This window comes from Lissotriton helveticus, chromosome 10 (genome assembly GCF_964261635.1).
Source record: "Lissotriton helveticus chromosome 10, aLisHel1.1, whole genome shotgun sequence".
NCBI classification, from domain to species: domain Eukaryota; kingdom Metazoa; phylum Chordata; class Amphibia; order Caudata; family Salamandridae; genus Lissotriton; species Lissotriton helveticus.
In genome coordinates, this window is record NC_136071.1 from 575,065,157 (window position 1) to 575,079,128 (window position 13,972).

The window sequence follows — 13,972 nt, forward strand, 5'->3', positions numbered from 1 at the left end:
CATCCACGAGATCTGCGTGGGGCCCTTCTGCTCTTTGCTGCTCACCGCATTGTCCAGGTCACTTGCCCGTTGGCTAGTGGCCCTCTTACGACGCTTCACGACGACAAACACCGCTGGTCTGGTTGCTCCAGACTAGCCCTTGCTCCCCTCCAAAAGAGGAGCACCCTGGACCCTCCTGGTCCACTCCAGGCTCCATTTTAAGCCCACCACGTGGGCTTGCATTTGCCAAGACTTGTTGCCCCAATCCTGGGTCCAGCAACGTCGACAGCAGAGACCTTCGTGGGACAGCTCGCCCCTCCATCCTGGTCGCCGACAACGCCTCCTGGTCCGAGAGACTGCAGAACCCAGCAGCGCCCACTCACCTGGTCGAGGTGACTTCGTCCGGTGCCATCCTGGTGCCCACCTAAATCACTGGCTAGTGATTCAGAACTTGGTCCCCTCTGCTTACAGGTCTTCTTCTTCCCTGATCCAGGCTTGGATCACCACGAACTTCTTCACTGGCCGCCTGCCAGCAACTTCTTTCTTCAGGCTCCTGGTTCTTCAACGAGGGTTTCCGACGCAACTTGAACCCTATGCAGCCGCAGCCCCTGGGCTAGGTAAACTGAGTACTCCGGTGCTCCAGCATAGTCCAACACCCTAAGTGTTCGGATCCACTCTTGTTTTCGACCCACCTAGTCGGGTTCGCCCGAGAACAGTAACTTTGTGATTGCTAGTATCCCTAGACTTGTTCCCGCATTACGCGTGAGAGTTCCCACTCTGCACACGGCGTCCCTAGGCCTCCTGCTTCTAATCCAAGGGTTCAGCATTGTAGGCCTAGCGTTTCTACAGTCTAGAAAAGTATTACTTACCTGCTAGTAACTTCGCATTCCACTTCTTGTGTATATGGTTTTTCGTGCCCCTCGGGCATTTGTGTAAATTGTGCGACTTTCAGTATTTCTTTAAAAGTTTTGTTGTGTGCTTAGCTCCCTGTCTCATAAAGAGCCAGGGTAGTCCTGTTATAAATAAATATACTTTATTTTTGATAACAACTTGTGTGGTGTCCTTTCACTTGGTGTTCAAGGGGTAATGTGATGGTAAAACAGCTGGCTTAACACGCCCTCTAGAGTCTTAGCCTTAGACTGCTCGTATCCATGCTACTAGGATAGCTGGTCTATCAGGTTGACTTACAACCAATCATCAATAAGGGTTGTCTGGACTGATACATAGTGATCACTAGAATAGTGAGCACTGCATATCAGGCCAACTTCTCACAATAAATATCTCCAAAGGCCGTCGTAAGCGGCGCCCAGCGGCGCCGTTCCGGCGCCAGAGCCGGACCGAAGGGAAGATTGGGGACGGCGTCCACAATGGGCGCCGGGGGCGACACTCTCGGTGCTGGGGCCGGTGAGGTCGACCGGCGACGACCCGGATCCGGAAGCGGATCCGGTGAGGTCCTGCGGCGCCGGGACCGAAGTCGCCGGGGCCGCAGCACCCGGCGGCATTGGGGCCGAAGCGCCCGACCCGCTAGGGCCTCCAGCCGGGACCGCTGGGCCCGAAGGCGCCGCAGGACCCGGCTGAGGAGGGAGGGACCTCATGCCCATGAGGTACCGCTCGACCTCCTCCGGCGTCGCGCCGTGCCCAGGGACCCGAAGGTGTGGGGCAGGCGGCGACGCTTGCGACTCCCTCGGAGCCGCGTGGGCGGTGTCGCCCGAACCCCCGGCCGCATCGCGCAAGCACCGGGGTGGGTCGGAGGAGCGATGATGCCTCTCCGACCGCTCATGCCTCTTACCGGAGGACTTGGATCCTGACGACCGATGTCCACTCCCGGAGCTGCAGGGACTCCGACCCTGCGACCGGTCCCTCGACCTCCCGTGGGACCGGGACCTGGAATGGCGCGGAGCCGACTGCCGGAGCTCAAGCCGCTTGCGGGACCGCTCCCGCCTAGCCTTCGACATCAGGGCCCGGCAGTCGGAGCAGGTGCGGTCGTCGTGGTCGAGGCCTAAGCACTTCAGGCACCGGCGATGGGGGTCTGTGACCGACATCAGTCGTCGCACTTCGAACAGGGCTTGAACCCGGGCATCCCTACCGGCACCGATAGAGTCGAAGACTCAAAGAAAGAAATGATCGAAAAGATCAAAAAGTTTAGTCAAAAAAGGACTAGGGGTAGAGCTTCTCCGGATCTGCGCTAGCTGGCGCAGAAAAAAGAAGAACTGACGTCAGCGCGCATGGGCGGCGTCTAAGTACTCAGACGACGTCATTCCGGCGCCGCGGACGGATGCGGAGCCGCGGACGACGCCTACCGACGCGCAGGGGTATTGCTACGCAAAAATTTCCGGATCCAGTCTGACGCCTGGGGATATTCTAAGGTAAGGAATCTATCACTAACGTGTCTCTTTCAGATTGGACTGATACAAGGTGCCTACTAGAATAGTGAACATCACATATCAGGCCAACTTCTCACAGTCACTAGAAGTTGGTCGCATTTCAGGGGGCATCTCTAAGATGCCCTCTGTAGTGCACTTTACAGTAAATCCCAGACTGGCATCAGTGTGTGTTAAATGTGCTGAGAAGTTTGATACCAAACTTCCAAGTCTTCAGTGTAGCCATTATGGAGTTGTGGAGTTTGTAATGACAAACTCCCAGCACCATATACTCTTAATGGCAGAACTGCACTTACAGTACTCACGAATGCACTTGGGCACTGCAGGGGTACAGGGTTCATGCACCTGTACCCTCCCCACTGGCATAGGGCACCACACTAGAGGGGTGACTGATGTATTCCAGGGCAGTGGTTTGTGGGCATGGGACAGAGGGATGTGTGCCATGTCGACTCTAAACTTTGTTCTGCACCAAGACACGCCTGGCAAAGGCAATGTGTGAGTGCCAGGGTACAGTCCTCTAAGGGTGACACAATAAGTGCTGCAGCCCTTAGAGGCCTTCTCTGGTCACAGTGCCCTGTGTACCTATGGTACAATTTACCTGAGGCTGACATGTGGCCAGAGATGTCAATTAGGTTTAGGCTTCAATGCAGTTTTTAGGAAAGGACAAAGGCCCTAGGTACCAGATTAGCAGGAACCCAAGGCACACTCAGTCGAAGTAAATCAGAAATTCATCACAAAGTGGGGGGCTACCATGCAAGAAAGAGGGCACATTCTCAGTCAACCACAGCCCAGCAAACTTGGGGCTTGCAGAGACATGCCTCTGCGCAGGCTTAGATTCAGCTTAATTGGGGAGAGTTGGGCCCCTCAAATGCAGACTGCCAGACTTCTCTCTAGAGTAGGAGTGCTGGGGAAAAGAATAAAGCAGGTTTAACTATTTGCATTTAAGGTGATTTCTCTTGTGATGCCCGGACATACAAAGGAAAAAAAAAAAAGGTAACTGATCTCATGGCTAAGTCTTTGACTTACCTGAGGGCACTGAATTGGAGGGGGACTGGGACCTAAACTGGAGTGTCACCTGGAGTGCTAGCGAAAGCACAACTTTGAGCAAGTCTATTTATAACATCACCTGCCCAGTTTCTCATGCTCTCCAAAGTACAATTTTGCTTACCTTATCCGGACAGCATTTAGGTATGTAAGGGTGCATTCGTCGTAGAGGATTTCAAGGCATATAGAGCCTAAGCAGCACAAGAAGAGGTTTTAAAAACCTCCAACAGTTTAAAGCCTGGGGACTTCAAAGCGAGGGGGGCATTTCCCTAGAACACTGTCTGAAAACACAATTTTGGAGCACCTGCTAGAACATGCTCTGATCAGTTCAGCACCTGGGAAAATTCAAAAGGACAGCTATATGCAATTAGAAGTATCCATCAGAATTAAGGTTTTTAGGTGAAAAACATTTAATGGCGAACTAACACTTAAAGAGCAAAATAAAAAATGAATACCTGAAAGTAATTCATTCTGTTAGACAATGTGACGACAAATCCAGGATCGTTGGGGATTGTTTTATCACAGAATATAACATCAACACGATGGTAAAGATCTCTGAAGTATTCTTTTGCTGTTGGCAGTTCACTATTGTCATTTTCTGGGTCATCTCTAGGAACAAAGTAGAAAAATGTTTTAAAAAAAAAAAGGGTTTTTAATTAATGCACAAGTTACTTACCGTCAGTAATGATATACCTGTAAGAGACATTAGTAGTGATTGATTCCTTACCGTGGAATTAACCCAAGGCGTCAGACTAGTCTCGGAAAGTTTTCATCAGCAGTAGCCCTGCGCTTTGGAAGGTGGCATCGTCATCGCCAGGATGACATCGCGGCAGCTACTTAGACGCCGCCATCGCGCTAACAGTTCTGTACACAACTTTCCACGCCAGGAACGCAGAGCCATGCAAGATACTGACCACTGGTGCCTTGAAACTAGGGTCCTGAAAGGGATGACCTTAACCCTAGAAATCAGTTCACAGAAAGGGGAGGATGGGTGGGGCGGTAAGGACTCTATCACTACTAATGTTTCTTACAGATTATATCGTTACCGAAGGTAAGTAACTTGTTCATCTGAAAAAGACACAGTGATAGATTCCTTACTATAGAATAGATACCCCAGCAATACCAATCTCGGTGGTGGTTCAGCGAACCAAGATCCCACCAGGAAGTCTCGGAGGACAGAACGGCCAAAGAAGCAGTTTCTTCTGACTTGGCTGTCCAGGCAATAATGCTTAGTAAAAGTGTGCAGTGAGGCCCAAGTAGCTGCCAGACAGATGTCTTGCAGGGGGACACCACGTACCAATGCTGTATTGGCTGCAGTCACCCTGGTGGAATGGGCGCGCAGCCCCAACGAAGCGTCCTTTTTAGCCTGAGTGTAACCAGCTCCAATATACAAGACGATTCCATCGGGAGATAATCCGTTTGCGTACGGCCCAACCTTATTTCGCGCCAACAAGGAGCTGGTCATCCACCCAGAACTTGTGTGCGGTTCAAGTAAAACGAGAGCGCAGGTTTTGGGTCCAGACGGTAGAGCCTCTCTTCCTCTCTAGAAGGATGCAGAGGCGGAAATAAATGTGGGATACTTGTAAAGCGCACTGTTACTCTACCCGAGTGTCCTGGCGCTGTAGACCGCTGGGGAACCCGTCCTGGTTTTCCCTGTGAGATGGTCCCTTTCTGGGTATCTCCAGGGTGAAACCAGGCATCCCCGGCGTCCGTTGTAGAGATGAGGCAAGCTTAATGCCCAGAGTTACCGAGTGTGTTCCCTGGTTAGAGTAGGCACTGAGGCGAGAATTATCGAGTCCGTTGACCCTGGTCCAAGACCCTGCCGCGTCAGGAATTGAACCCTGGTCCCAGGCCGTTCTTTGCTTACAGGGCTGCTGACATTCATATCTTGTGCATAGATCGTCGCCTAGTGTTGGGTCCGGATGATTGCACTTTGTTGTCCTGGAAGAGTCCTAGAAGTATCACAAGATAGGGGACTCCTCCCCTGGACTACAGTGCTCATGGGCATCTTCTCCATCGTCAGATTGTTTTTTGCTATTGTGGCAAAGATGGAGTATAGTAAATAAGAGATGGACATGCAAAAGAGAATCTTGCAGCTGCAACAGGCACCGGGGAGGAGGGTGGGCGATATGAATATCAGCAGCCCGACATGCCAAGAACAGATGCATACTGGTAAGTAGCATATTCCGTTTGAGGCATGTGGGCTGCTGAATTCATATCTTGTGCATAGACTGTACAGCAGTATCTCCTCTAGCGGTGGTTGCCTGTACCAGCTGCAGCAGTCTGAAAAAGAGTTAAGGACAGCCTGGCCTACCGCAGCTTGCTGCTTTGATTGCACGTCTACACAATAGTGTAGAGTGAAAGTGTGTATGGTAGACCATGTAGCTGCCCTACATAGGTCTTCAAGGGGAATATTCCCTAGGAAAGCCATGGATGCCCCCATTTTACGCGTTGAGTGTGCTTTTGGGGGAACTGTTAGAGTGTGTTTAGCTTTTTGATAATCAACTTTTATTGAAGTTTCAATACAAAACAATTTTATTTGTAGCGAGTCACATATCAAAAACCCCTCCACCCACATCCCCTTCACCGCAGAGCATATCAACAGTGGCAAATGAGGTCGCCGTAGTCCACCGCTCCCAGTGACCTAACAATTTCATCACTATGGTAACAAGCCAAACCATTTGCTCCACACTTTATGGAAGAGCTCTGGGCAGCCTCTGGCTTCAAATACACTTTCCTCCTGTGTCCCACACCAGTCCACCCCCATCCTCCATTACCCCAACGTTGGCGCCTCCACCTGAGACCATTTGGCTGCCATGTCCCGTTTCGCCACCGCCAGAGCCGTGCCCAAAAAACACTTATCGGCTCGAGAGCCATCCAGTCTGGCAAAGAACCCCAAAAGTAAATGTCTCGGGTCATGAGGAACCACCCATCCCAGTGTACCAGTAAGTTCTTCCTCCACCTCTCTCCAGAACGACTCCAAGACTGGGCACAGCCACACCATATGGTAGAAATTGGCCGGGGTGCCAGAGCACCGGGCACAGGCTGCGGAAGATCGAGCACCCACGCGGAAGAGACGGGCCGGCGTCAAGTAGGCTGCGTGGAGGAAGTAAAGCTGGATCAGGCGTAGTTTTGAGGATGTGGTTAAGGTCTTGGGTGCCATAAGGGCATCGCGCCAGTCAGCTTCGTCCAAAGGGCCCACCCAACCCTCCCACCGTTCCCTGATGCGGTCGAGGGATGTGGGGGAGTTATTAACCAGAGCTCGGTATATTCGGGAAACCCCTCCCCTTCCCAGATCACCCATCATGACTTGGGCCTTCAGGGGACTAAACTCTGAGAGGGAGGTAGGCACGGGGAGGTGGGCGTGGAGGGCGTGACAGAGCTGTAGGTATTTGTAAAATTGGGAGTGTTGGAGTGAGTATCGCTGCTGCAGGTCAGAGAAGGAGCGGACATGATTTCCCAACCACACATCTCCTAGGAGGGATATTCCCACCAGGTCCCAACGGTGGAACCCCTCCAGGGCGGAGGCCTCCCCCCAACCAGGTGCCACACCAGAGAGGCGTTTGTCGAGTCAGTTTTCGGTACCAGCGCACCAGGCAGAGTGCAGCACGCCAGGCCAGAAGGACTGACCTGGTGATCGAGGGCATATCCAGTGGCACCGGGGAACCATAAAGGAATCCCTGCAGTCGTGGGAACTCGAGGACTGTGAGGTCAACTCGGTAGGCGGGGTCAGACCAGCCACCCGCAAACCAGTCGTGAATCAAAATAAGTTTGGTGGCCAGGTAATAGGCATAGATGTTGGTAACTCCCATACCACCGGCGAAGGGAGGAATTCGACAGTGGGCCAGGGACATTCGGGAGCGCCCCCTCCCCCATAGAAACCGGATAAGCACGAAGTCCAATTCCCGGAACCAGCCGCTTGTGAGGGCGACAGAAGTGTTTTGTAAAATATAGAGGAAGCAGGGGAGGATTATCATCTTAAAAAGCGCGTTTCGTTCTAGCGGGTTCAGGGGAAGGGACTGCCAGTGTCGGAGATCCGTCTTCATCCGGTTAACAAGGGGGGTGATGTTGAGCGTCCACTCCAGTTCAGGCAGGAGGGCCACCCACACCCCCAGGTACTTGAAGGACAGACGCCGGAGGGGGATTACCGCCTGCCAGTCAAAGAATGTGCGTAAGGAGTGGAGGGGGACCAACGTGGACTTTGCCGGGTTAAGGCGGAGACCCGAGATTTGCTCGAAGGCTGACAGGGCTCTCAAGGACCTGGGGCCGGACTGCTCCGGGGATTCCAAGTAGAGGAGCACATCGTCTGCATATAAGGCAATTTTGTCCACTTGGCTCCGATCCTATTGCCACCCACGGATCAAGGGGTCTTGGCGTATAAGCGCCGCCAGGGGCTCCATCGCTAACGCGAATAGGAGTGGGGAGAGAGGGTTGCCCTGGCAGGTGCCTCTATGGATCGGGAACGGATCGGAGAGTCTGCCGTTAACGAGCACTCAGGCTTTGGGGCTGCTATACAGTACCTGGACCAACTGACGAAAGGGGAGGCCAAAACCCATCTTTTCCAGGACGTCCCCCAGGTATCCCCAGTCCACCGTGTCAAAGGCCTTCTCAAAGTCTAGAAGGAGAACGGCCAGATAGGGGGGGGAGCCGATGGCGGTGGGCCAGAGCGAGGTGAAGGCGGCGGATGCAGTGTCTGGTACTCCTGGCCGGCATGAAGCCGCACTGATCAGGGTGGACCAGGTCATTCAGGAGGGGACGGAGTCTCTGGCCAATGGCGGTGGCAAAAATCTTAACATCAGTATTAATCCGAGAAATGGGCCTATAATCGGAACAATCTAAGGAGGGTGGATGTGTCTTTGGGATGACGACGATAGTCACCACGTCTGATTCGGGGGGGGGAAGGATCCGTCCCCTACCACCTGTCGGAAGAGCTCCGATAAGTGGGGCACCAGTTCCTCATGGAACATCGAATAGTATTCCTGAGGGAATCCATCTGGCCCAGGCGTTTTGCCGGAGTGCAGCAGGGTGATGGCCCCATGGATTTCTTCCGGAGTGCGCGGACCATTGAGGGCATCCGCCGTTTCTTAGGGAAGGCAGACTCCTGAGTCAGCCATCAAATCTGAGAGGGAGGCGCAGTGGAAGGGGGGGGGACCACACGTGTGCCATAAAGGGCCTCATAATATTGCGCGAAGGTTTGCGCAATGGCTTGGGAGGTCGTCTGGTAGGTCCCATGGGCCGTACGGATCTCGGGGATAATACGATGGGCCCTAGGGTAGGAGATCAGATTATGAAGCAGTTTCCCGTTTTTGTCGCCCCATCCGTAGATACGGGATACTGAAGATCGCCAGAGCATCTGGGCCGATTCCAGGGAAATCCACCGGATCTCGTCTCGGATCAGAGCCAGTTGTCTGGAGGAAACAGCCGCAGCGGTCCTCAGCTGGGCCCGCTCTAGGCGGACGGCTCTGTACTCCAACTGAGCCAGCTGGGCGGATTGGGCCGCGCGTTTGGCATGGACAAGCCACCTGGCGACCCCCCGGAGCACCGATTTGCTCGCCTCCCATAGCGTTCCCTGCGAAGATACCGATCCGACATTAGCGCAGAAGTAATGTCGGAGTTCCTGGCCGAGGGAGTCTACAAGATTGGGGTCCTGTAGGTACCACACGTTGATGCGCCAAGTAGGCCGGGGACCGGTGGCTGGGGAGCCAATGCTAACGACGGAGTGATCGGAGATTCCTCGGGCTAGAATTTCGGCTCTGGACACCAGCTGACAGTCTGTGGCCGGCATCAGAACCAGGTCTATCCGCGAGTGGCTGTGGTGAGCCGCGGATGTATGGTTATACTGTGTCCTGCGGGGGTTCCAGACCCTCCACACGTCACAGAGCCCCAGCGCCGAAGCCCAGCTCACGAGACACTTTTCAGAGGCTTGTCACTGCGCCGAGGGAGGACCCGACATCTCTCGAGGGCTGGAGGACGGAGTTGAAATCGCCCCCAACAAATGTGAGGCCTAGGGGAAGGGAGGAGACTACAATTGTAAGGTGTCGGAGAGTGGAGGCCAGAAGCGCCGGAGGTACGTAGACACAAAGGAGGTTCAGGGGGTTGCCCTCAATTAGCCCAGAGACGGCCACGTACGTGCCCTGCGTATCAGTGATCAGGGTGAAAGGGAGCCCTCGTCGCAGAAGAATGGCCACCCCCGGGAGCCTCTGGCAAAGCCGGAGTGCCAAACCCGGTCAAACCCATATCGTGCTAGGAAGTGGCACTGGAACCCCAGAAGGTGGGTCTCCTGGAAGAGGAGGACGTCAGGCATATGGCAGTGAACTGCACGTAGCACCGCAGTTCGTTTAATGCGGTCAAGGAGGCCATTCACATTTCAGGAGAGGATGCGGAGTGGCATGTCAGAAATATAGGCCATGCATAAGGGCGTGATTTGGCAGGAAACGAGTGAGACTCAGGGGACCCCCCCCCAACCTGGGGACGGAATCCAACGGTGTCTGAGGCTCTAGGCCTGGGCAAAGGAGAGGGGCATATGTGACCAATGCTGAGGACAGTGAAACATGTGACTACACACAGAAACAGAACAAGGCAGCCCGGAGGTGGCCAGAAACAACCAAACTACGAGAGACAACGGCCCCCCCCCCCCCCCCAACTCCCCCCACCCTATACTTCAAAACAGGAAGCATCTGGCACCCTTGAACAAACACTAAAGCCTCACAAGGAGGAGGGCAGCTAAGCTAAAACGGTTAGCGACTACGGGGTCGGGACGTGGCTAAGTCGGACCCCCTCCATGAATACGGGTGAAATATTTCCAACAATTTGAAGAAGGTAACAGTACCAACAGGTGTGGACCAAAGTGGTGCAAAACAGAAGTACATGGGCGCAAACATTCCCTCCAACCAGGCCGGCAGGCAGTGAGGGTCCGCAGGTGCCGGTCAAAGTACAAGGGCCCATGGGTGAATCTAGAGTGGAGCTGCTGGCCCCAGCGTCAGCCTCAGTCAGTGGTCAGTATCCACCTCCGAGCCGCGGACCACAGGGCTTCCGGAGAGATCAGAGTCCGACACGGCTCGCCTCAGAGTCCCATCGGGTCCGGGGACACTGCCCAAGTCAATCAGGGAGGAGGCCGAAGGCTGGGGAGCGGGTCCCTGCTCCCGGGGTCGGGACGGGGAGACCCGGGGCCTCGGGATCGGCAACCGGGAGCCTCCACCCAGGCGACTCGCCCTCCTCCGAGATCCAGTCCTGCGCCTCCTGGGTTGTGACGCGGCTCGGACCGGTCGCTCCGGGGCCCGCTGGGACGGCGGGAGAGAGGCCCCTGGCAGGAGGGGTCGCTCCTCCGTGAGCCAAGTCCAGGCAGCCTGCGGGGAATCAAAGAAGGTTTTGTTTTGGAAGAGTACCTTCAGACGAGCCGGGAAGAGGAGACCATAACGTAGTCCGAGTGCCCTCAACTTCTGTTTGACCTCATCATACGATTTGCGCTGTGATTGGACTTCCCTCGAATAGTCCGGAAAAACCATGATCTTAGAGGCCTGATGATGGAGTGATCCCAGCTCCCTGGCCGCCCCCAGCACAGCGTCTCCATTACGAAAGTTAAAGACGCAGAGGATGATGGGGCGGGGTGGAGACCAGGTTGCAGTTTGGGGGCAAGGGAGCGATGAGCCCGCTCCACCACAAAACAAGGGGAGAGCCTGCCCTCCGGCATCCAGGAGCGGATCCAGGTTTCGACAAAGGTGGCGGCGCGTTGGTCTTCTCCACTCCCTTGGAAAATCCCAGGAGGCGCAGGTTTTTGCGGCACGCCCTGTTCACTGTATCCTCAGCCCGACAGTGGAGCTCCGAGGTCCGCGATTGAAGACGGGCCATTTGTGATTTAAGGGAGCTGACATCTTCAACTGTGGAGAGGCGGGATTCGGCTTCCGTGATGCGCTCCGTGGCCTTACGAAGGTCCTGTCCAATGAGAGCCATATCAATTCGGACCTCACTTATCTTGTTCTCCACAGACACCCGAGATGCGTTGATTGCCTGCAGGATGGTCGAGACGTTCCCACCGACTGGGGCTGAGCCGCCCGTCACCTCTCCACCAGGTTTCCGCTCCGGCGTCGCAAACTGGTCCATCTTCGTTTGGGTCGCAGAGCCGGAGGCCGGATGACCACGGGGCTTGCCCATGATCGTCAACCACCCGCCACTCAGCGGCTGGGAGGGCAGGCAAGACAATGAATATGCTACTTACCAGTATGTATCTGTTCTTGGCATGTAGTGCTGCTAACATTCATATCTATTGCATAGATCGCCGCCTAGTGTTGGGTCCGGATGATTGCACATTGTTGTCCTGGAAGAGTCTTCGAAGTATCACGAGATAGGTGGCTCCTCCCCTGGACTACAGTGCGCATGGGCATCGACTCCATCCCCAGATTGTTTTTAGCCATTGTGGCAAAGATGGAGTGCGATAGTGTAAACGATGTCCATGCTAGTGATGAAATGCATGAAGTAGTCTGCAGCTGCTACAGGCGCCGGGGAGGAGGGCGGGCGATATGAATGTTAGCAGCCCTACATGCCAAGAACAGATGCATACTGGTAAGTAGCATATTCAGTTCGAGGCATGTGGGCTGCTAAATTCATATCTATTGCATAGAATGCATAGCATTTCCCTCATGAACGGCGGCCGCCCGTGCCAGCTGCAGAAGTCTGAAAAAGAGTTTTGAGAACAGCCTGTCCTACAGCTGCTTGCTGTTTGGAGTGCACATCTACACAGTAATGTTTGGTAAATGTATGTGGTGTAGCCCACAAGGCTGCTCTACAAATATCCTCTAAAGGAATGTTACCTAGGAATGCCATGGAGGCCCCCAGTTTGCGTGTGGAGTGCGCCCTGGGGGGGGACCGTTAAAGTGCGTTTAGCTTTCTGATAACAAATCTGAATGCATTTAACGATCCACCTGGCTATTCCAGCTTTGGAAATAGCGTTGCCTTTGTGCTGTGCGGAGAAGGCAACGAAAAGTTGCTGTGTCTTCCTAAAGGGTTGTGTTCTGTCAATATAGTACATCAATGCCCTTTTAACGTCTAGCGTGTGGAGCATTCTTTCTGCTACTGTCTCTGGGTTTGGAAAGAATGCGGGCAGTTCAATGGTTTGATTGACATGAAACTTTGACACCACCTTCGGAAGGAACTTGGGGTTAGTGCGGAGCACTACCCCGTTTGAATGCACTTGTATAAATGGCTCTTGTACAGTGAGCGCTTGTAGCTCACTAACACGCCTTAGAGACGTGATAGCAATAAGGAAAGCCAATTTCCATGTCAAGAACTGAATCTCACATGAATGTAGAGGCTCAAAAGGTGGGCCCATCAACCTAGTGAGGGCCACGTTGAGATTCCATACTGGAGCGGGTGGGGTTCTGGGAGGAATGACCCGCTTCAGCCCTTCTAAAAAAGCTTTAATGGCAGGCACCCTGAAAACAGAGAGATGCTGCCTGTTTTGAAGATAAGCCGCTATGGCGGATAAGTGTATCCTAATGGAAGCGTACGCTAGATTGCATTTGTAAAGATGTAACTGTGAGAAGTTGGCCTGATATGCAGTGCTCACTATTCTAGTGAACACTATGTATCAGTCCAAACAACCCTTATTGATGATTGGTTGTAAGTCAACCTGATAGACCAGCTATCCTAGTAGCATGGATACGAGCAGTCTAAGGCTAAGACTCTAGAGGGCGTGTTAAGCCAGCTGTTTTACCATCACATTACCCCTTGAACACCCAGTGAAAGGACACCACACAAGTTGTTATGAAAATAAACAGATATTTATTTATAACAAGTCTACCCTGAACTCTTTATGAGTCAGGGAGCTAAGCACAATACAAAACTCTTAAGAAAATACTTTAAGTCGCACAATTTACACAAATGCCCTAGGGGCACGAAAAACCATATACACAGTAAGTGGAATGCGAACTTGCTAGCAGGTAAGTAATACGTTTCTAGACTTAGGAATCGCTAGGCCTACAATTCTAAACACTGGGATTAGATGCAGGAGGCCTGTGGACGTCGTGTGCAGAGTGGGAACTCTCACGCGTAAGGCGGGAAAAAGTCTATGGAGGCTAGCAGTTGCAAAGTTACTGTTCTCGGGCGAACCCGACTAGGTGGATCAAAAACGGGAGTGGATCCGAACACTTAGGGTGTTGGACTATGCTGGAGCACCGGAGTACTCAGGTTACCTAGCCCAGGGGCTGCGGCTGCATAGGGTTGAAGTTGCATCGGGAACCCTCGTTGAAGATCCAGGAGCCTGAAGAAAGAGTTGCTGGCAGGCGGCCAGTGAAGAAAGTTCGGAGTGATCCAAGCCTGGATCAGGGAAGAAGAAACCTGTAAGCAGAGGGGACCAAGTTCTGAATCACTAGCCAGTGATTTGAGTGGGCACCAGGATGGCACCGGACGAAGTCACCTCAGCCAGGTGAGTGGGCGCTGCTGGGCTCTGCAGTCTCTCGGACCAGGAGGCGTTGTCGGCGACCAGGATGGAGGTGCAAGCTGTCCCACGAAGGTACTTGCTGTCGACGTCGCTGGACCCAGGATTGGGCAACAAGTCTTGGCAAATGCAAGGC

General features: G+C 53.6%; 1 protein-coding gene across 4 annotated transcripts in view; it reads right to left on the reverse strand.

The window, feature by feature from the left end:
- Positions 1-13,972, reverse strand: part of USP7 (ubiquitin specific peptidase 7) — a 1,709,027-nt gene that overhangs the window by 484,258 nt on the left and 1,210,797 nt on the right. For all 4 annotated transcript variants that reach the window (XM_078663105.1, XM_078663106.1, XM_078663108.1 and 1 more), the window contains one exon: positions 3,860-4,013. In XM_078663105.1, the coding sequence (XP_078519231.1) occupies positions 3,860-4,013 (154 nt within the window). The remainder of the gene's footprint in view (positions 1-3,859; positions 4,014-13,972) is intronic.